Source organism: Cervus elaphus, chromosome 7, assembly GCF_910594005.1.
Source record: "Cervus elaphus chromosome 7, mCerEla1.1, whole genome shotgun sequence".
In the NCBI taxonomy this organism is placed as follows: Eukaryota; Metazoa; Chordata; class Mammalia; order Artiodactyla; family Cervidae; genus Cervus; species Cervus elaphus.
In genome coordinates, this window is record NC_057821.1 from 18,653,556 (window position 1) to 18,675,396 (window position 21,841).

General features: G+C 58.2%; 1 protein-coding gene across 3 annotated transcripts in view; it reads left to right on the forward strand.

Moving 5' to 3' along the window:
• The window catches only part of TMEM63B (transmembrane protein 63B), a 25,371-nt gene extending 5,222 nt beyond the window's left edge, over window positions 1-20,149 (forward strand). For all 3 annotated transcript variants that reach the window (XM_043907605.1, XM_043907604.1, XM_043907603.1), the window contains 23 exons: window positions 1,319-1,501; window positions 1,780-1,859; window positions 2,145-2,183; window positions 3,169-3,259; window positions 4,922-4,959; window positions 5,905-6,047; window positions 6,146-6,197; window positions 6,914-7,022; window positions 7,587-7,657; window positions 11,405-11,485; window positions 11,948-12,071; window positions 12,671-12,804; window positions 12,885-13,022; window positions 13,164-13,317; window positions 14,581-14,687; window positions 14,926-15,012; window positions 15,186-15,251; window positions 16,465-16,627; window positions 17,214-17,319; window positions 18,314-18,481; window positions 18,718-18,833; window positions 18,953-19,033; window positions 19,335-20,149. In XM_043907605.1, coding sequence (XP_043763540.1) covers window positions 1,343-1,501; window positions 1,780-1,859; window positions 2,145-2,183; window positions 3,169-3,259; window positions 4,922-4,959; window positions 5,905-6,047; window positions 6,146-6,197; window positions 6,914-7,022; window positions 7,587-7,657; window positions 11,405-11,485; window positions 11,948-12,071; window positions 12,671-12,804; window positions 12,885-13,022; window positions 13,164-13,317; window positions 14,581-14,687; window positions 14,926-15,012; window positions 15,186-15,251; window positions 16,465-16,627; window positions 17,214-17,319; window positions 18,314-18,481; window positions 18,718-18,833; window positions 18,953-19,033; window positions 19,335-19,520 — 2,493 coding nt within the window. In that variant the 5' untranslated portion in view covers window positions 1,319-1,342 and the 3' untranslated portion in view covers window positions 19,521-20,149. The remainder of the gene's footprint in view (window positions 1-1,318; window positions 1,502-1,779; window positions 1,860-2,144; window positions 2,184-3,168; window positions 3,260-4,921; window positions 4,960-5,904; window positions 6,048-6,145; window positions 6,198-6,913; window positions 7,023-7,586; window positions 7,658-11,404; window positions 11,486-11,947; window positions 12,072-12,670; window positions 12,805-12,884; window positions 13,023-13,163; window positions 13,318-14,580; window positions 14,688-14,925; window positions 15,013-15,185; window positions 15,252-16,464; window positions 16,628-17,213; window positions 17,320-18,313; window positions 18,482-18,717; window positions 18,834-18,952; window positions 19,034-19,334) is intronic.
• Window positions 20,150-21,841: the final 1,692 nt, after the last annotated feature.

Here is a 21,841-nt window from a genome sequence, read left to right on the forward strand (position 1 = left end):
CCATCCCAGATTTGTTGTTCTCTTTCTTTGTCTGGTTTCCTTTCTTCCCTGGGGACCCCCCCCCCACAAAGCAGAGCTTGTGTTGTCAGCAGAAGGGGCCCCCAGGGGCCCTCCTGTAGGGCGGGGGGTGGGGCCACGAAGCCGCGCCCACACATCTCCTCCACCCCGGGAGCCTCCCCAGAGCCCTGCCCAGCTGGTCCCCAGGCACTTCCAGAACCCAGGCATCAGGACTAGCTGCCCCTTCCCTCCTCCTCCCCCCCACCCGTCCACTGGGACCGTTGAAGGCTTGAAAGCCTGGCAGTGTCAGGGAAGCAGGCCAGAGGGCACTTCCCTGGCTGCAGGGAGCTTGGGCTGGTTAAGAGGCCCCTGGCTCATTCTTCCTTCCTTTGCCAATCAATGGAAAAGCTCGCTGCAGGGCACGGCATTCCCAGCCTGCCCTGCTCTGGGGGCAGGAGCAGGGCACGCTGGGAATCGTAGTCCTTACAACTCAGGTGCAGAGAAAATTGGAAAGAGATGAGGAAACTGGAGGGGAGAAAGGTGTAGCTGCTGCCATGGCCCAGGAAAAAGAATGAGGGTAAACAGGTGTGGCTGGGCTGAGTGAGACAGGTGGCGCAAATGCAGAAGTCCTGCTTTTTAACAGACTTCCCACCGACCCCATCCTCAGACCCCTACTCTGAGGACAGAGGGTCAACTTTAAAGTTAAATATCTCACTTTGAAGCCAGTTATACTGGAAAGGTGGTTAACTGAGTTGAAAACTGAGCAGATAAAACCATGCCATTGTTCTAACAGGGGTAGGAAGAGACAATCAGGGTCAGGTAACTGGCTCCTGACCCATCCTCCCCTGGCCTGGAGACCCTTCCACTTAGTCTTGGATCTTCAGACCTAAGACCCCTCTCCATCTTCCCTCAGATTCAGCTCTGCCCCCTGCCTGAGACAGACAGAGATACAGAGACAGAGAGAGCCAGTTTGTGTTTGGAGAGAATGGGTGTGTGTGTGTATGTGTGTATATGGACGTGGTGAGAGGTAAATAGCTAGAGACTCAGAGACATCTTCCAGCTTAGAAAAACCAGTCGCCCCAGTCCAGACCCAGGCTGAGTTCCCCAGACCCAGAGCCCAAAAGCCAGGGAAAGTAAGGCCGTGTGACTCAACCCTCCCTTCCTGGGCCCTTATCTCCAGAGGCCAGAGCTTCCATCCACCCAGGCAGCCCGGTGATCTGTCCTCACTGTCCCCTCCCTACGCCCACCCTGCTGAAGCCCCAGGCAGAACCGTGAAGGGGACAGGGGCTGAGCCTGGCTGACCGCTCCGCCCTCTGCCCAGGAGAACCATGAGGCAGTAGCAGCCATGCTGCCCTTCCTGCTGGCCACACTGGGCACCATGGCCCTCAACAACAGCAACCCCAAGGACTACTGCTACAGCGCCCGCATCCGCAGCACCGTCCTGCAGGGCCTGCCGTTCGGGGGCGTCCCCACCGTGCTGGCTCTGGACTTCATGTGCTTCCTTGTGAGTGCCCACATGCCCCCCTCCACCCTTGGCACCACACCCTGCATCACAGCTGGCTAACACCCGCCACTCTAACCACTCCCCCACCTGCCCCTGACTCCCCACGTGTGGCTGCAGGTGGGAATCCCCATCACCCAGCCCAAGTCCAGCCTCGGACCTTCATCCCACCCAGAGTCATCCTTTTCTCAGACAAAAATCCTGCCCCTCTGCCCTGCCCTCCTAGCTAGTCCAGGGGGTGAATGGCCTCCCCTCCTGCCAACCACCCCCTCCTTCCTCAGGCACTGCTGTTCTTGTTCTCCATCCTCCGGAAGGTGGCCTGGGACTACGGGCGGCTGGCCTTGGTGACAGATGCAGACAGGTAAGGCTCTGGGACCCTCCCCTTACCCCTACACACAGGCTGGTGTGCGCACTCGCACGCCCACACACACACATGCACACATACCTTGTCCACGCTCCTCAGGGATAGGAGGAGAGTCAGCCCACTCTCATCCTCTTTGGTGGGGGCGGCGGGGGTGGGGATGAAGAGGGACCGGTCCCAGAGCGGGCATGCGGGCACCGGGGCCCACAGCTGGGCCTTGGTCCCTCGCCAGTCCCTGGAGACCCATCCCAGCCCCCGCTAACCCTGTCTGTTCTCTGTCCCCAGGCGCCGGCGGCAGGAGAGAGACCGAGTGGAACAGGAATAGTATGTGGGGCAGCAGCCCCCTCGCCCCCACTAAACCAGCTTTCCTTTTTCTTCTCTTTCATGCTTCTCTTCCTACCACGTTGCCGGTGTCTCTTTTCCGTTTTCCCCTCTGCAGGCTCGTGTTCGGATTAACGCAGGTGGTGTGCTTCGCAGAGCAGGGGGCTCCCCAGCTTGTCTCTGCCTCTCTCCCCCGTCTCTCCCTCCGGCTCCTGGCCTGGGAGAAGTGGCTCCCTGTGTGCCCCGCGCACGTGGGCGTCCACCACCCCGGTTGGCTGGGGCGGAGGAACCATCTTCCTTGGGAACCCACCCGACAGTCACCCTGTTGGTTGCAGAGACAAGATTGGGTGTCTCCAGTGGCTTCTCATCCCCTAACAGCTAGTTCTTCTTATTCCAGGGTTCCCCGCTCACCTGCTCTGGAGGCCTGGGAGGGGGGCGGCCAGAGAAGCTCTGAGCGTGGCCCTCTGTGTCCGTCACCGTCTCTGTCTATAGGCCTGGCATTGGAGTTGCGGCAGCTGCTGGGGTCAGGGAAGGGGGAGGGTGGGGGACACCTCCCAGCCTCCCTAGCCCCCGGCCCTTCTGGGGTTCTCTTGGTCCAGCCTGTCCTTCCCCATCACCACGTGCCCCCCCCCTCACCATTGCCCTTTGCCCAGGGTGGGCTCTGCTCCCCCAGCCCCCGCTGGTCAGCTCCAGAACTTCAGGGCCCTGCTGACTTCCTTTGTTCAGCAATCATGGGGTGCTGATGAAGACTCCCCCTCCCACCCTTCCCCCATCCCTGCATCAGTGCCCCCCACATCCCCCCGGGGCCCCTGAGGGTAAGGTGCGGGTTCAAGGGAGGCAGAGAGAGGGCAGTCACTCTTGCACGCTTCTGCCTCTGAGCATTCTGTGCCTTGTCTGGAGCTCTGGAGTGGGAGCCCACCCACTCTCCCCGGCTCCCCAGGAACTCAGACTCACCCCCCTTTCTGATCTCTCGCCTCCCCACCCCCAGTGTGGCCTCGGCTATGCACGGGGACAGTCACGACCGGTATGAGCGTCTCACGTCTGTCTCCAGCTCCGTCGACTTTGACCAAAGGGACAATGTGAGTGTCCTCCCCCCAGCTTCTCAGCACCCCCTCCTCCAGGGCACGTGGGCTCAGCAGCCTTGGCTTCAGGTGATATGGAGTCAGGGGTCTATGTGATGGGGCCTTCTGCCCAGCAAGGGTGATGCTCATCCGAGAGCCACAAGGTCGCCCCCAGACCCAGAACTCGGGGCTCTGTCTTCCACGGCAGCCTCCAAACCAGCAGAAGTTGAACATCTGTGGTTTCTAAATGTCATTTTCCCCAGTAGAGTTCTGTACCCCTCTCCAGTGATCAATCCTAGGGACCTCTTTTCCTTAGACATTTTCCTGGAAGTAATCATGAACCTTCCAGGCCTGCTTAGCAAAACATGCAGAATCCATTGTGCTGCTCAGAGGTTGTAGGCTGGTGGCCCCTGGCAATCTGGGGCCAGCTGACCTGCTTGTAGATTGGACTGAGGGGCGGGGCCCCTGTAGACAAGGCATGTACTTGGGGAGGCATAGCAGACCCCAGGCCCCTTTAGATCAGACCCAACACTCTGGCATTACCTGTCTGGCCCCGTGTCATTCTGCCAGGGTGAGAACTCTAACCCTGGTCAGAACTCTAATCCTCAGGCTATAGGGTGGCCCTGGTCAGTCCAGCTTAGGCTGGGGGCCCCGGGAGCAGCAGCTCCTGTGGCCCCCGTAGCAGAAGAAGCCTGTCAGCTTCCTGAGTTGGATTCATACTGGTAAGTGACAAAGCAGAGGTATCACCCCTCCCAGCCAGAGCTGTCCAGATGGTCCCCAGACTTAGGTGATGTTGGCAACAGATAGCACGGTCCTGTATCTTGGCTGGAAGTCTCCCAGTAGGAAGTTGGGTCAGGGTCTCTCTGCCCAGCCTTTCCCCACATAGCCCCACCCTGCCCTGAGCGGGGTCTCCTACTGAAGACAAGCCTGGGGGCTGGAGAGCAGGAGATCACAGCTCACAGTGACCCTGGGATGGTCCCTCTGGGGTATTCTTGGGGTTTCCCAGGTGCTGCTAGTGGTAAAGAACCTGCCTGCCAATGCAGGATTCACAAAAGATGCAGGTTCGATCCGTGGGTCGGGAAGATCCTCTGGAGAAGGAAATGGCAACCCGCTCCAGTATCCTTGCCTGGAAAATTCCATGGACAGAGGAGCCCAATGGGCTACAGTCCATGGGGTCCCAGAGCGTCAGACACGACTGAGCAACTGAGCACACAGAAGGTAGGTGGCAGGACCGTGGGCAGTGTGGCCCACTCCTCTGCTCTTGGCAGCCACGTTGCAGACTCTCCACATCGCAGAAGCTGCAGGTCTGAGGTCCCTTCCTCGGACCCCGATCCCCACCCATCCCCACCCTGGCCCACACAACTGCAGGACCTTCTCTCTGGTTCCGCTGCCCTTGGGTATTTGCGGGGACCTGCAATCAGAGCCCAGGAGTCCACAGGTGACCCCATGTGGCCTTGGTCCTTCTTCCTCCCTGAGATTGGGCGACCCTCCTCGCCCCTCTCTGGGATGAGCTGGTTTCTGTGTGGGCTGTGGGAGCTGTGGGAAGGTGAGCCACAGCCTGGAGGTGGTCACGAGATTGGGGTCGGGGAAGGAGGGAGGCTAGAAGGGGGAAGGGAGGCTCGGGGGTGGCGGGGGATGGTGGGATGGGGACAGCAGCTGACAGCCCTCTGCACCCCCCAGGGTTTCTGCTCCTGGCTGACAGCCATCTTCAGGATAAAGTAAGTGAACAGTCTTCAAGCTCTAAAGAAAGAGAGAAACAACAGACCTGTCATCTCCCTACCAAGTCCAGAGGCCGGCATCTCTGAGGGCCTTAGCGCTCCTAGCCAAGCCAGCACCCCCCTCCCTGCTCCGGGGGCCCAGGCCCCTGCTGTTCCTCTGGGCTGGCCTCACTTTACCCCCCAACAGTCTCCTGTGCCCCACCGCCCCTGCCTGGAGGGCCTGCTCTGCCCTCAGCTCTCCCCGCCCCTGCCGCCCTGTGCAAGCAGGGGCTGGCGCTGCCACCTCAGAGCCATGTGCAGCCAGCGGGTGGGGGCAACAGGCAGGCTGGGGGCAGCCAGCCAGCTGCAGGCAGGAGCCAGTATTCCTGCAGGCAGAAGTCAGGAGATGGAGCCAGAGTGCGGCAGGCAGGCAGTGAGCCTTGAGAGAGGCAGGAAGCCGGGACAGGTCAGCACCGCCACCGCCCTGGCTCTTGGGCCCCCAGGGCTCCCCAAATCTAAGGGGGAACACCACTAAGGCACCACTGCTTCCCAGACCTCCCTCCGCCCTCCTGCCTCTGTCTCCTCCTGCCTCTGTCCTCATCCACCCTTCTCGGTTGGTCCTCTCCCTTTCGTTTCTCCCCACCCCTTGCTGCTCTTCCTCTCTGCAGTCTGCCTTCTTTTTCTTCTCTCTGTCTCTCTCCCCCAACCCCTCTCTTCTCCTCTCTTTTCTCTTTCCCTCCCCTTCTCCCTGCATCCTTCCTTCTTCTCCCTCCCCTTCCCTCTCCCTCCTCTCTCCCCTCCTAGGACATGGGGGACCCAGAGCCCCCCTCCCCTCTTTCGACCCCATCCTGCTGCCGGATCAGCCAGGGCTAGGGTGGATGTGGGCTGAGGTGGGCCAGGGCAGATGAGCCGTGGCCCCTCCGGCACGCTGGTCCTCAGCGCATCCCCCTGTCCCCATGCCCGCAGGGATGACGAGATCCGGGATAAATGTGGAGGCGACGCCGTGCACTACCTGTCCTTCCAGCGGCACATCATCGGGCTGCTGGTGGCCGTGGGTGTCCTCTCTGTAGGCATTGTGCTGCCCGTCAACTTCTCAGGGGACCTGCTGGGTCAGTGAGGGCTAGGATGGGCGCAGTGGGAAGAGGAGGGGATGGAAGGGGACGTGCCCTGATCCCTCCGTCATCCTCTCCCTCGTCCCACCCCCCAGAGAACAATGCCTACAGCTTTGGGAGAACCACCATTGCCAACTTGAAATCAGGGTAAGAGTGGGAAGCTGGTCAAGCGAGGCCTGGGTCTGCGGGCAGAGTCTGGGCAGGAATGGGGAGCAAGGAAAAAGGGGGGTGTTCGGGGGAGAGGTACTGAGGCTGCAGAGATGACGGTGGGGCCTTGAGAGCTTGGGATGGAGCAAGAAGGAGAAGATCCCAGGGAGGACTGGCTGGTGGTGGCTGGAGGGCAGTGTACCCAGCAGGGAAGGCGTGAAGAGATGACCTCTTGGGGACAGTGCGGTTGGAATGGGACAGTCTCGGGGTCTAGAGGATGTGGGGTGTGGGGCCTGCCTTGGGAGGGTGTCAGAAGACCCGAGTCTCTAAAGGGGCCCTGCACCAGGGTTGTTGTTTTTGGTACTTATTTATTTTTGGCTGTGCTGGGTCTTCATTGCTGCGAGAGGGCTTTCTCTGGTGGCGGCGAGCAAGGGCTACTGTAGTTGCTCTGCGGTGGCGTCTCTTGTTGAGGAGCGCGGGCTCTAGAATGTGGGCTCAGTAGGTGTGGCGCACTTGCTTAATTGCCCTGCAGGGCCCACAGCATGTGAAATTCTTCCCAGAGCGGGGATCGAACCGTGTCCCCTGCGCTGGCAGGCGGATTCTTCACCACTGGACCACCAGGGGAGTCCACCAGGGTTTCATGAACACTGGCAGGTTGGGGGTGTTTGAGAGTGTTCCCAGCCCCGGTGACCCCACTCACCCCTCTGTCCCGCCAGGAACAACCTGCTATGGCTGCACACCTCCTTCGCCTTCCTGTACCTGCTGCTGACCGTCTACAGCATGCGCAGACACACCTCGAAGATGCGCTACAAGGAGGACGACCTGGTGAGTGCAGCAGAGCCAGGCCCACCCCCCAGCCCACCCTCCAGGGACTCTTCCTGTCTGAGGTGTGGTCAGCCCCTGGGTGAGGCCAGCTGGCTTTGAATCCTGGCTCAGCAGCCCAGGAGCCCCCATCCTGCCAGTTAAGTCACCTCCTCCAGGCTCAGTCCCCTCCTCTGTAGGAGGAGAGAACGGTCCCTCTCCCAGGGTGGGTGCGGTGAAGTGAGGCGGTGCATAGAAGGCCCTGGGGCAGGAAATGACTGTGGGAGTGATTGTCCCTCTTCTCCTATATTTATTCCCCAAACCAGTACTGAACACGCACTCCATGCCACCCGGGCTGGGGCCTCCCTGAGGATCTGCGAGTGGCACCCGCTCCACGCCCCCAGAAGCCCTCAGCGGGCAAGAGGCCAGGGGGCTTTCACTCTGCTCACTGATTTCTATTAGAAACACTGCCCCTGGCTTATCCCGAGGTCTGCTCCTACCCACCTGCCCCTCTCTGCTCCCCCGTTCCCCACCCTCTCTCTGAGGGTCAAGCCTCAGGAAGGCAAACTGGCCCCCTTCACTCCCCAGGTGAAGCGGACTCTCTTCATCAATGGAATCTCCAAATATGCAGAGTCAGAGAAGATCAAGAAGCATTTTGAGTGAGTAGCTCCTCCCCCCTCCCCAACCCCAGGACCTGTGGACCCTTCTTTGCCTTCTTCCAGCTCCAAGAGCATCATCAGAGGCCTCTCTCTCCAGGGGGGGGTTAGGGGTCTGTGGTGCAGGGTAGGGAGTTATGCTAAGGAAGAATTCTCCGACTCCAAGGTGGTCTAGCAGTTGGGCTGGACTTCAGGTCCCTCAAAGAGCTGGAGAAATACTTGAAAAGTGAGTCCCTGGGCCTTTCCTCCTCCTGGCTTGAACCAGCTCATGGTTTGTGTACCCCGGGTCCACAGGCCCTTGAGGATTGGGCCTTCTCAGAATTGTGCGTGCTGTTCTAGAGACTGTGTGCACGCGGACTGGCAGGGAGAAGGGTCTCAGCCTTCAGTGCATCCTCAGGGAGCCCAGGAGAGCTGGGCTGCATGTTCTCTGAGGTGCTTTTCAGCCAGAAGTCTGTCTTAGTAAAGCAAAGGAAATCCACCTCCAGTGGCCAGAACAGTCTGTATACAGCATCTGTCCATCTGTCCACTCAGCGGATGTTCTCAGGCACGCTGAGGTCCATGTGGTGGCCTGGGGACTACAGAAATGAATGCAAGACCATCGAGTTCTCAGGGCTTAGCAGTGCAGAGGCCAGCTTTAGGGGCCAGTCCATGGTCTCCTTAGAGATTGGTCTGGGGACAGTATTAGGAGTTGGTCGGTGGTCCTGACGAGGGCCACTGGTGGTCTGGATCAGGGCTTGGTCTCTAGTGAGGATCAGGACTTAGTGAGGTCGGTTGGCCTGGATGAGCAGTCAGCTGTTAGGATGGGATTGTGGTCGGATCCCAGGCCTCTGTGTTACAGAATGACTGGTTTGTGACCGGGGTTTTTGAGTGAATCCTCTTTTTTATTCAACGTGCATTTATTGGTCCCCTTCTGTGTACCAGGCATAAATCAATTAGAAACAGGTCCTGCCCTCCCATAGTTTACAGAACAACAGCTATAATTAGCTCATCAATCATTGGTCAGTATGAGAGAACAATTTGGGGTCCCATCTGGAGTTCAAGCTGTACTCAGCGTTAGGGGGCAGGCTGGGTCAAGATTAAGGACAGTGTGTGCTGAGAATTAAGTGACATCTTAATGTTACTGTCCAAATGGAGTCAGCTGTCAGCTTATACAGACAAGTCCTCTAGTAACTTGTCTATACAAGTATCTTTTTTTTTTTAAGGAGATAGCTCTTTTTTTTTTTTTTTAAATTGACCCTTTCTTTTATTTATGTATTTATTTGGTTGCACGGGGTCTTAGTTGTGGTATGTGGAATCTAGTTCTCTGACCAGGGATGGAACCCGAGCCCCAGGCATTGGGAGCGCAGAGTCTTAGCCATTGGACCACCAGGGAAGTCCCAGTAACAGGTATCTTTTGAGCATCTTGTGTTACACTGGAGCAGGAACCTGGGAGTATGGCAGAAAACCTGCCCTCATCTGCTTATATTCTAATAGGGAGAACCAGATGGCAAAGAAATGACCTTGGCAGGTAGGGGTGGGTACCTAGAAGAAAACCAGAGCAGGCAGAGGGGCAGATCGAGGGGTCATGGAGGGTTGCTGTTTCCGATGGGGTGGGCGGCGGGGGCTCTGACAGGGTGGCCTGAGAACAGAGCCCTGTGCGCAGTGAGGGAATGAACCCTGGGAGTTGAGCATCCATGGGTCCAGCACACGTTTGTCCTACACCTACTATGAGCTTCGTCCCAGGGAGACAAAGAAGAGCCAGGCTTGAGTCATGTCCGTGAGGAACTCACAGTCCAAGATGTCTGTTTCAGGGGTCCGTCTGTGGTATTGTTTAGGAGACAGCCCGACTAAAATTGGCGGTCATTGGCAAAAACCATCCCAATCAATATTATGAAGTTAATTATCCTCCCATTAAAATAAATAAATTTATTTTTAAAAATAAAATAAAACTAACGGTCAGGGGGACTTCCCTGGTGGTCCAGAGGTTAAGAATCCGCCTTCCAGTTCAGGGGACGGAGGTTCAATCCCTCACTGGGGAATTAAGATTCCACGTGCTATGGGGCAACTAAGCCCATGCACCATAACTGGAGAGCCCTCATACTACACTGCAACAAAGACTCGATGCAGCCAAATAAATACATAAATAAAAATAATGTAAAAAAGTCTAGCGATCAGCCTATAAGCAGGGGCTGGGGAGACTGCAGTCCTCGTTGGCGTTTTTAGCGTCATGGTGAGCATTATTTCACTGACCCATCCATTCAGCACAGCACAGTGGGTGTTTGCTGAGCACCTACTATGCGAAGGCTGTTGATTATGTGAGGGCTGTTGACCCAGCACCTGGGTACGTGGTGCTGAGCAGGAGGCAGCCCTTGTCCTTGTGGAGCCCCTGCTAGTTGTCAGTACCCACCAGGGTCTGGGTTCCAGGCCTGGGGTCTGTCTGGATTGGAGGACTAACCCAGAAGAATCAGGGGAGGACCTGTGTGCAAAATCAGGGAACCTGTGTGGTAGGGATTAGGGGATTAGAGATTAGCTGGGTGAAAATGAGGATTTAGCCTGCCACAGGGCTGACAGCCCTTCCGAAGAGGAACCTGAAATGGTTTGAGCAGCGGCAGTTCCAGGGGGCTTCCCAGGTGGCGCAGTGGTAAAGAATCTGCCTTCCAGTGCAGGAGATGCAAGAGACTTGGCTTCAATCCCTGGGTGGGGACGATCCCCTGGAGTAGGGAATGGCAACCCATTCCAGTGTTCTTGCCTGGGAAATGCCATGGACAGAGAAGCCTGACACGCTGTAGTCCGTGGGGTCGCAGTGTGCCGGACACAACTGAGCACACACCCACTATTCGTATCCTACATCCTGTGTCAGGGGAAGAGTCCGGAGCCTCCTGGGAAGTGCCTTTTAAGGACGCCATCCCAGATTTAAGTTGCCAAATTCTCATGGGCTTGTGAGGTCCATCTTGTTACTTTAGAATCATGTCTCCACATCTTTAACACTTGGTATTTCCTTCTTTAAATATTAAACAAACCAAAAAAAGGCAGGACCTCTTATCTAGATTAGGGATTAGGATCAGGGAGCAGTGTGTGATCAGGATGAAAACGGAAGTGTTCCTCCATGCAGGCTGTAAGCCTCCCTCAAGCCCTGCTGGGTACCAGCTACTGAGAGTCTGTCTGGTCAGTCTCAAGTCAAGGTGGAGTCAACCTTGGCTCATGGTTAGAGGTCAGTCTTGGGTCTCGGTTATGGGTCAGTTGGGTCAGGATAAAGGATCAGTCTCTGGTCAGTGTTTAGAGGTCAGTCTCAGGTCAGGTTTCAGGATCAACCTCTGGTCATTCTTGCGCCAGAGACCATTCTGTAGCCCAGGGCTATGGGTTAGTTAGGATCAGTCAATGGTCACGGCTCAGTGCTGAACTCAGGGTCACCAGGTCTCCTGGGAGCAGGGTTAAGAGAACGACCGTAGCTAAAGGCAGTTTCTCTGCACGTAAAATCCCCAGCCCCACACAGGCATCAGACCACAGCTGTGATGTCCCCAGCACTCTGTGAGTACGCGCTCTCATCTGGGTCCATGCCCAGGCTAACCTGTGCACGCTCCCCCCCGATGTGGATAAACAGGAGGAGCAATTTCAAAGTTTTATTCTTGGGAATTGTCGTCTTTGCAGACTCAGAAAGAGGGAGCTTGAATTGGGGCTGTGTGTCTTGAAAGGTGATGGGGTCATGGAGGAAAGTTGGGGACAAGGGAGGGACAGGGTCCCTGCCAAGGGTGATAGTGGACTGTGTTTCAGGGAGGCCTACCCCAACTGCACGGTTCTGGAAGCCCGCCCATGTTACAACGTGGCTCGTCTGATGTTCCTCGATGCAGAGAGGTAGTGGGGCTGGGGGTGGGAGGGCGACATTGGAGGGCCCCCTGCCCACTGTGGGGCGCATCTTGGCTGCCACTCAGGAGTCTGGCTCCCCTTCCAGTTGTTTCCCAGGGCGTTTGATTTTAATTCACCCCCGGAGCGCCTGTCAGTTCAGCTCTGGAAAGAGCAAGTCCTGGAGGTTAGAGGAAGGGGTTCCACTGTCCCTCCCCCACTCCATTTGAAGATGTACCCTTCCTCTGCTACAGTGTGAGAAATTTAGGCTATGGGAAGAACTTTTGGCCCTCAGGGGATGATGGGGAGACCCTGGACTGGGGACATGTCTGAACCATGCACCCTAAGCAAACCCAAGAGCACAGTGGCTCTTGTCCTTGGGGAGTGGACTCCATGACCCCCGAGCTGGGTCACCTACCCATCCTCCAGCAGACCCAGCTGGGGGGTGGGTGACCAGGCGCCTGGTTCCCACAGAAAGAAGGCCGAGCGGGGAAAACTCTACTTCACAAACCTCCAGAGCAAGGATAATGTCCCCACCATGATCAACCCCAAGCCCTGTGGTCATCTGTGCTGCTGTGTGGTGCGTGGCTGTGAGCAGGTATGGGGCGTCCTGGGCTCGGCTCAGGCCTCAGGGCCCCCCGGCTCCCCGTGGCTGGGGGGGGATGGGGGGTCCTAGGGAGACAGGTCACAGTGGAGACGGATGCACCCCCCAGTTGAGCCTGTCCCACAACCTCAGGAACACCCACACACACACAAGCAGGCCTTACACATAAATACCACAAAGTCGAGGGGTCCCCCGAGGAAGCAGAGCTGGGGTGAGGACCACAGGCAGGGGCAGCCCCTCCCTTCTGTTCCTACGTCCTGGAAGCCCTAGTCCCACTGTTGGGTCTGTTCCCTACACCTACAGCAACCAAGTTTTCAAAACCCATATCAGAAGAGGTCAGCCAAGAGGCCAGCTTGCTGAATTTACTAGCTCTGTGGCTTTCGGCAAGTTTCTGGACCACTGCATGCCTCGGTTTCCTCATCTGTAATACAGGGCTGCTGGTACCCACCTCTCAGGGTGCTTGTGAGGAGAAGTGGGTGAACGGAGAGCTTAAGCAGTGCCCAGGCTGCAGTCGGCCCCGGGCGGGGCCAGCTGGGTGAAGGGAGGGGACCAGCAGCTTGACCCAGTCCCCACCTCCCCGTCCGTCCTGGCAGGTGGAGGCCATCGAGTACTACACGAAGCTGGAGCAGAAGCTGAAGGAGGACTACAAGCGGGAGAAGGAGAAAGTGAACGAGAAGCCCCTCGGCATGGCCTTTGTCACCTTCCACAACGAGACCATCACGGCCATGTGAGCCCTGCCCGCCCGCCCCAGCCCCGAGGGACCGGCCGGGGCTCTGGGTCCCCGGTAACCATGCCCCCCTCCCCCAGCATCCTGAAGGACTTCAACGTGTGTAAGTGCCAGGGCTGCACCTGCCGCGGGGAGCCCCGCTCCTCGTCCTGCAGCGAGTCCCTACACATCTCCAACTGGACCGTGTCCTACGCCCCCGACCCCCAGAACATCTACTGGTGAGCAGAGGGGGATGGCGCTGGGGTGGTTCCGTGGGGCCAGTAGGGGCCCCAGTGGGGCACGGGAGAAGACGGAGGTCCTAGGTGTCTCTGGGGTCGGGTCAGCCGTCCAGCCCCGGGGTGACGCCTCCACCCTCCCAGGGAGCACCTCTCCATCCGCGGCTTCATCTGGTGGCTCCGCTGCCTGGTCATCAATGTCGTCCTCTTCATCTTGCTCTTCTTCCTCACCACCCCGGCCATCATCATCACCACCATGGACAAGTTCAACGTCACCAAGCCTGTGGAGTACCTCAACGTAAGGCCCACACCCCAACCCTCCACACTGTGCACCAAGGCACAGACCCCAGGCCCCCGATCCCCCCGGCCAAGGGCATGTGAGGGGCGTGGAGCCAGGCTCCCTGCTGCCCAGTTGAGCTCTTGTTCTGCTTTTCTAGCCCAGCCCCGCTAAGAAGGTCCCACACCACCGTGGGCTGCAGACCCGCTCTGTGCTCTTCCCTCGGGCTCCCTGCCACCCTTCCCTGGGAGAGGCCTCCCTTGGTTCACACTCACCTAGAGGGGCTCCCCAGGAAGAGAGAGCCTGGGTCCATCCCTAACTAACCATGTGACCTCGAACCAGGCCCTCCTCCAAACCACTCAATCTCTCCAATCAAAGCGTGAAGGGCCAGACCAGATCCTTGGCCTCCAAACTTGGATTCTGATGCCCTTTATCCAAGGAAATCTCACGTGAAACTCAGTGTGGAAAAGCAAGGTTGCTCAGGTGGCAGTGGTTGGTGGTAGGGGGGAGCTTCTGCTCCTCTGTCCTCACTCCCCCTACAAGCCTCCTGGGAACCTCAAAGTTCATGAGAAGGCACTTTGAAAATCACTGGGTGGTAATAGCATAATAGATAAGACCCAGGCTGCCTGGGTTCAAATCACCCCCACCCCTACTTCTCACTGTCTCATTTATGGAACCTTGTTTTGCCTCAGTTTACTCATTTTTAAAACGGGGTAATATCATTATTGTAAGAATTAATACATGAAAAGTACATGATCCAAAAAAAGTCCATCATCAGTGCTTGGCACATAGTAGGTGTTCATAAATGCTAACTACTAATACAATTCGAGCAGGGATTGTACAGATGGCCCTGGCCCCGAGCTTCTGGGCTTATTTATTCATTTGGCTGCCTTGGGTCTTAGTTGTGGCACGCTGGAGCTTCATTGCATCACGTGGGGTCCTTCGTTGCAGTGCGCAGATTCTCTCGTTGTGGCACACAAGACTCAGTAGTTGCAGGATGTGGACTCTCTAGTTGTGGCACATGCCACAAAGCATGCAGGCTTTTAGTTCCTCTGAGGCATGTGGGATCTTAGTTCGCCAGTCAGGGATTGAACTTGCTACCCCTGCACTGCAAGGCATGGTGGGACTTCCCACCAGGGAAGTCCCAATGTTCTGGACTTCCGATGAGGCCTTGGGAGCTGGGGGGGCCCCAGGGCTCAGTGGAGGAGGGGGGCAGGTAAGCCACACCAGCTGGGCCCACTAGACCACCCCTGCCTGACACATCCTCCCTGCTGCCCTCTGCAGAACCCCATCATCACCCAGTTCTTCCCCACCCTGTTGCTGTGGTGCTTCTCGGCCCTGCTCCCCACCATCGTCTACTACTCTGCCTTCTTTGAAGCCCACTGGACACGGTGAGACACCCCCCTACACACACACTGACACTCCTGGGCACACACCCTCCACCTTCAGACCCCCCACGCCCCGGGCAGTCCCAGAGCTGGCAGGGGAGGGATGGTGACTGGGATCCTCACCTTGGGAAGGCCGCCTCCTTCCCAGGGGACCCTCCTGGGACTGCAGGAGCTCGGGGGAGCAGGCATGGGGCTGGCTCGCCTGACCTCTGCCCCCATCCGTGCCCCCCTCCCACCCCAGCTCTGGTGAGAACAGGACCACCATGCACAAGTGCTACACCTTCCTCATCTTCATGGTGCTGCTCCTGCCCTCGCTGGGACTGAGCAGGTGGGTTTCGGAGGAAGGGGTGGGAGCTGGGGTGGGGGACAGCAAGAAGAGGAGCAGCCAGGGGCCCCAGGTCTGGGGCGCATCCTCAGAGCTCCTGGATGGGACGCTGTCCCCTCTGGTGTTCTGGCTACTCCAGCCCCTGACACCTCCATCCCCTCTCTTCTCCTCCCCAGCCTGGACCTCTTCTTCCGCTGGCTCTTTGACAAGAAATTCTTGGCTGAGGCAGCTATCCGGTTTGAGTGAGTGACCAGGGTCCCCAGGGAAGGAGACCAGATTTGGGGGGGGAGTATTCCCCCATGGAAGGGTGCAGCAAAGCACCCACCCCTGCGGTGGGGAGGAGGAGGGGCTTATATCATGGTCAGGCATCCCAGAGGTCGCCCCCACAGGCTGTCTTGGGTGCATACATGGGATGTCCGAGGGTCTGTGTTGGGAACCTCTCTGGATTCTGAGGTCACCCTTAGGGTATATTTGGGGCTTTGGGGCCTACACTCGGGGGGGTTTCTATGGTGGGCTCTGGGGCTTGTATCGTGGGACTAATTGGGAGCTGGAGCTTCACTTGGGGGGGTTGGAAAGGTCTATAGTGGGATCTTGGTTGTGCTGTGGGAGTGATGTGAGGGTTCCTAGGGGGCTCCCTGAAGGTCTCAGGTATCACCCCTTTGAGTCTCTCTGGAAGGCTCTTGGGCTTACACCTCACTCAGAATGACCATGGGGGACTCTGGGGGTCACACCTTGGGGTGTTTCTGGGGCACAAGCTCTGGGAACACCACTGAAGTCTCAGGCTATCACCCAGAGGTGTGAATGTGCAATTCTCTATGGGGCCCCTTCCCTGGGAATCTCTGTGAGGGGGGTCTTGGGGGACACATGCCATGGCTGTTTATGTGGGAGCAGGCTATAGGGGTCTTGCTCTAGGCCATCTGTAGTCACCTTGGGCTCACATTTGAGGTGTCATGGGTACTGACAAAGGTCCCTGGGCTCCCCCACTCTGAAGATTTCTGGGGGAGGGTCTCTGGAGCTTGAGTTCTGGAGGTTGTCAGAGGCTCATACTCTGGGGGTTACTCTTGGTTAAATTAAGATCTAAGGCAGGGAGCCTTCAGGGTGTTTCTGGGGCTCACACCCTCAGGGTCTCACAGGGAGAGGGGTGGCCGTGGAGATCTCCAGAATCATACCCTGAATACTGGTCTCCTTAGGGGTCTCTCCACTCTCTCCAGGGGTCCTTATGTGGCACAAGTTCTAGCAGTGCCTCTGGGCTCACACACACTGAGGTTATCTTTGGCTTACTTTGGAGGCATCTGGGCGTTCATATTCAGGGGTCCCTGAGACATGGGTGCTTTGAGGGCTCAGCTGGAGGGTCCACGTGGAAAATGGCACCTTGGGGGTGCTGGCACGCTGGCAGTGGGCAGGGGGCCTCTGGGTCCCCCAAGAGTGCAGAGCTGGAGCACCTGGTGCCCACAGGTGCGTGTTCCTGCCCGACAACGGCGCCTTCTTCGTGAACTACGTCATTGCCTCCGCCTTTATCGGCAACGCCATGGACCTGCTGCGCATCCCGGGCCTGCTCATGTACATGATCCGGCTCTGCCTGGCGCGCTCCGCCGCCGAGAGGCGCAACGTGAAGCGGGTAGGGCCGCCCGGGGCTGCCGCGGCCCGCACAGCACCCCCTGGTGGCCCAATCAAAAACTGCAGCAGCCGTGCTAGAGCGAGGGGGCCCCAGGGGGCCGGGACCTGGGGAGCCTTGTTCCAAGGCCCTCAGTCACCCCCTTCCCGTCTGGGGCCTCAGTTTTCCCGTGTGTACAGTGACATAGCGTAGCTAACCCTGAAGGCCCCTCTAGTTCTGACAGTCTAGTGTTCTGTGATGGGAACTAGGGGAGGTCTGGGTCTAGACCCAGGGTCCCTCTGCCCTAATCCTACACAGAGGGCTCTGGGCATCCAATTCCCAAACCCACCACCCAGCCAGCCCCTTACCCCTGGAAGGCCCCTCCCCAGGCCCCATCACCATACCCCCCCTGACCTCCGACTCAGCCACAGCCCCCCTCGCCATCAGCTTCGCCCTGCCCTGCCCTGGACACTGGGTTCCGTTCCCACCCTCGGCTTCTTTCCTGGCCCTAGAGTTCCTGTCCCTTTCCCTCCTCCCACCTGCCTGAGCCCCTCCAGTCTCCCCCTCCCCTCCCCTCCCTGAGCGACCCTCCTGCCCATCTCCCCCCCAGCATCAGGCCTACGAGTTCCAGTTTGGCGCAGCCTACGCTTGGATGATGTGCGTCTTCACGGTGGTCATGACCTACAGTATCACCTGCCCCATCATCGTGCCCTTCGGTAGGCACCGCCGCGCCGGGACCTGGGCCCTGCTCGGGGGGACCCAGGACCTCTCCCGCTCCACTCTAGCAAGGCAGGCCACCCGAGTGGACAGGGCCCCGGCTGGGAGACCGGCCCCTCGGGCCTCCCGCCTGGTCCCTGGCTCAGTCTGGGGCTCGGCCTGGGGGGGAGGAGGGTAAAGCCATCTCAGCTCAGGCTGGCTTCGGCCCGTGTGCGGGTCCCTGGGCCACATCTCCCCAACACGGCCGTATTCCTTCACACCAGTGCCTTCACGCAAGTGGCTATATTTGGACACAGATCACCTGCCCACTGAGGAGTCCACACACACACACAGTCGTAAACAGGATCCATGGGCACACTTGTACACAGCCCCGCACACTCATGAAAGACCTTTGGGTTTCAGGGAGGGTTCGGGTCCTTACCACTCCTGGAAATACCCTGCTGTCACTGCACCATGTGACCTCGGCAAGTCCCTCTTCCTTCTGAAAAAATTAAGCAAAGTTTCTCTTCACCCCCATCCTTCCCCCCATCTGTCCTTCCCCACCCCCCCCCACTAACACTCTAATCCATTCACTACCCTCCCTGGTTATTGAAGGCTCCAGACTCCCAAACTAACCACCTTGTCCCCATTTGAAACGTCCCATTCCCTCAACCCCCAGGAAGAGAGACCTTACCGCCTAACTTATACTCCTCTGTTTAGGGTCAGGAATAGGAAAAAGACAACATGCAGGAGGGTGCTTGCTGACCCAAGCCAGTAGATTTCTAACAGTGAATTCCTGGTGAGGGGCTGCAGAGTGAGGGGGTTGAAGCAGGGGAAGCTGAGGTTCCGTGATCCTGCGAGGGGCTTGGGGCTCAATTCTCTACTGGGCCTGGGGCAGAAGAAGCAGGGGGCCAGCCCTCCAGTGACCTTGCAAGGCCCGGGACAAGCCGTGACAGACACACGCAGGCCCGACAGCGCTGGTTCCGAGGTCAGGGCGCGTGTGGCTTCCCCCAGGGCTCATGTACATGCTGCTGAAGCACCTGGTAGACAGGTACAATCTCTACTACGCCTACCTGCCGGCCAAGCTGGACAAGAAGATCCACTCGGGGGCTGTCAACCAGGTGGTGGCTGCGCCCATCCTCTGCCTCTTCTGGCTGTTGTTCTTCTCCACCATGCGCACGGGTGAGGGCCGCCCCCACCGTCTGGGGCTGGGGTGGGGGCAGGGGGCAGAGGAGACTCCCGCCAGGATCCAGGCCGAGCAGACCACAGGCCCGGGGAGGGCGGGTGCAGGCTGGGGGCCTGGGAGAAGCCGCAGTATAGGGGAGCATGGGCCTGCGTTCAGGAGGGAGCAGAAGCCCCTGGGAGGGGGGCCCGGAGGAGAGGTCGCAGCCCTTTCTCTGCCTTCCCCCCCTCCCCAGGGTTTCTAGCCCCGACGTCCATGTTCACGTTCGTCGTCCTGGTGATCACCATTGTCGTCTGTCTCTGCCACGTCTGCTTCGGACACTTCAAATACCTCAGTGCCCACAACTACAAGGTGGGAGCCAGGGGGCAGGGAGGCGGCCCAGGGCGGAATCTGCGGGCTGGGGGTGGGGCTGGGGAGCTTAGGGCAAGGGCCTCCCCTCTCACCCGCTGACTCATTCCGGGCCCCTCAAGATTGAGCACACGGAGACAGATTCCGTGGACCCCAGAAGCAATGGACGGCCCCCCAATGCTGCCGCTGTCCCCAAATCTGCGGTGAGTGCCCCCGCCCAAGGCCAAGCGCGGGGTGGGGGTGGGGGTGGGGGTGGGAAGCATGTCTTCCCCACGAAGCTGGGTGTCCTGTCAGTCATCCAGGAAAGGGAGAGCCTGTCCCAGAGCCCGGGGGCAGGGAAGGGATCTGGTTCTGCCAGGTGGGGGCTCTGCTCCATGTCCCCCCTGGAAGGAGAGTTGCTGCCCCTCCCCCCACAGGCCGGGAGACCCCCCCCCCCCGCCCCCGCCTTCCCCACGAGGGGCCCCCCGCTGTCCACGCTCACACCGCCCCCTTGTCCCCCTTCAGAAATACATCGCTCAGGTGCTGCAGGACTCAGAAGTTGACGGGGACGGGGGTCCCGGGAGCTCGGGGGACGAGCCCCCGTCGTCCTCCTCCCAAGACGAGGAGCTGCTGATGCAGCCTGACGGCCTCACGGACACAGACTTCCAGTCTTGTGAGGACAGCCTCATAGAGAACGAGATCCGCCAGTAAGGGAAGGGAGGGCCCTGGCGGCCACGCCCTGCCCCCCGCCCGCCCGGCCCCCCACGGACACTAAAAACAAAACGCTAATAATTTATTAGATCTAAAGCCCCTTCCTTCCCCATCCCCTGCTTTCATTAAGGTATTTAAACCTGGGGACTTCACCGCTCTCTCCCCCACCACGGAGGGAGGGTGGGTGGGAACTCCCCCCCAACCTCAGTGAGGAGAGCCCCGAGCCGGCCCCGGGGCAACGAGGGGTGTGGACAGGGTTCCCCCAGATCAGTACCCCCCTGGGCTAGTAGTATGATCAGGAAAGGGTTAATGAGAGCCAAGAGGGGTACCTGTGCCACGGCTGGAGACCTGGTGGGGGCAGACGGACCAGGGACTGCCCCCCCAGCTCTTACCTCCCCTCCCCACAAGTCCCGCTGGGATCTAGCGCCCCAGGGAAGTGGAGCCTCCAGCCCCTACGGGGTGGGATGAGAGGGGAGAGCGTGCTGAGTGGGAGAAAAGAGTCCAGCCCTGAGCCAGGGGGACTGACCTGGGGGTGGGGGGTGGGCATGGCTGACACTGGAAAATGGGATTTTGCACTGTTGTTTTTTTTTTTTTTTTCTTTCCTTTAAAATAAAAATGAAAAGCTCCGAGACAGGTGTCTGATTTGTGATGCTGCCCTGGACTCATGGCTGGGGTCCAACCACCTTCTCTTGGTCTGGAGGACCTACAAGATCAGCATCCCCACATGACCTGGGCAAGAGACTTCCTGTGTGTAGTCTCGGCGTCTCCATCAGGGAGAGGAGAGGGTAGCGGCAGAGGCATGCTGTATTCACCATGCCAACCTCCCCAGCACCCTCCCCTTGCACCCATGTCCACCCCCCACCCCGCCCCTGCCACCTGCCCTGAGGAAATTGTGGAACCTTTCAGACTGGGGAACAGGGACCCAAGGCCCACACTCTGAATCACCAAGAGCCACACAAATAGGACAGAGATTTAGGGGAGAAAGGCCAGGGAGAGCCACATATTCCATGCTGGTCCAGGAAGTCTTCCTGGAGGAGGAAGATTCCAGGACAGCTGCTTCCAAAAAGAGATTCTTAGCGGGCTTCTCTGGAGGAGGAAGAGTAAGAAAATGAGGCCACAAGAAAGGACCAAATACTGTCATTCTTGTCATTGTTGATGCTGTTTACCGAGTGGTTGTTAATGTGCCTGAAATTACACTAAGTGACTTCTGTGCTTCTTAAAGCATTTATTCAGAGCTTGCGGTGAGGTCAGGCGTGGGTTTGCTCTGAGAGCTGTATGAGATAATATATGTCAGGTGCCCGCTTGGCCCAGCGCCTAGCACAAGGTAAACACCCCATAAATGTCAACTGTAATTAATACTATGCTCATGAATAGGACCTACAAAGCAGGTGTGGTTTTCCTTATTTTATGGGAAAGGATGCAGGCTCAGAGAGGGTGTGGGGTTTGCCCAGGGATGCCAGACTGGGAGGAATCTTGAAATGTTCTCCTGAACATCTCAGTGAACTGACCCCCAGCCCATCTGTCCCTGCCCCAGTAGTACCCCCAGACAGACCCTCCAGTTCAAAGCTGATCCATCCTCTTAAGATCCAACTCAAATTCACCTTCTCTAGCAAATTTCCCGTGAGCATTCTTCTCCACACCCCCTCCAGAGGACTTGGACTCCAGTCCTGGTTCTGTCACTCACTCACTGTGTGTCCGCAGGGGACCTGCCTCTCCTCTCTGAATCTCTTTCCTCATCAGTAATCTTAGGGAGCATGACCAGGTGACCCCTAAGGCCCTGAAGCATCCTCCTACACACCTGCCAGCCACTGCCCACTAGCAGGACCCAGAAAGCAAGAAAGCAAGTCAAAGAACTCCCAGAGGGGAGAGGAGATCTCAGAGGAGACGGAGAAGGAGGAAGAAATGAGTACCCCCAAGGGCCTGCAGACTGTCACCAAGAAATGGCCAACAGTGAGGACAGCAAACAGCGGAAAGCCTGATAAAGATTGCCTGTGTGTCCTGTATGTCAGATCCGCAAACTTAGGAAATGTGTACCCCAGGGATATCCCAAAGTCCTGAGGCTGGAGTTGCTGCTGGGCCGAGGGTTTGAGGAAACCAACCAGCCAGCTGCTGGATGAGCAGAGATTCGCTGAGTTTCCAGCAGGGGTGCAGTTTCCAGCAGTCCCCTGAGGCTGCAAAGGGCATCTCATCCTTGATCCTCCCATCAAACCATCCTGAGGACCTACTATGCACCAGTGACCCAGTAAGGCTGGGTAAGGGGTAAGGGGTAAGGCTGCCTCCTGGGCATCCACAACCCAGAGGACAAGACAGACAGACGGGAG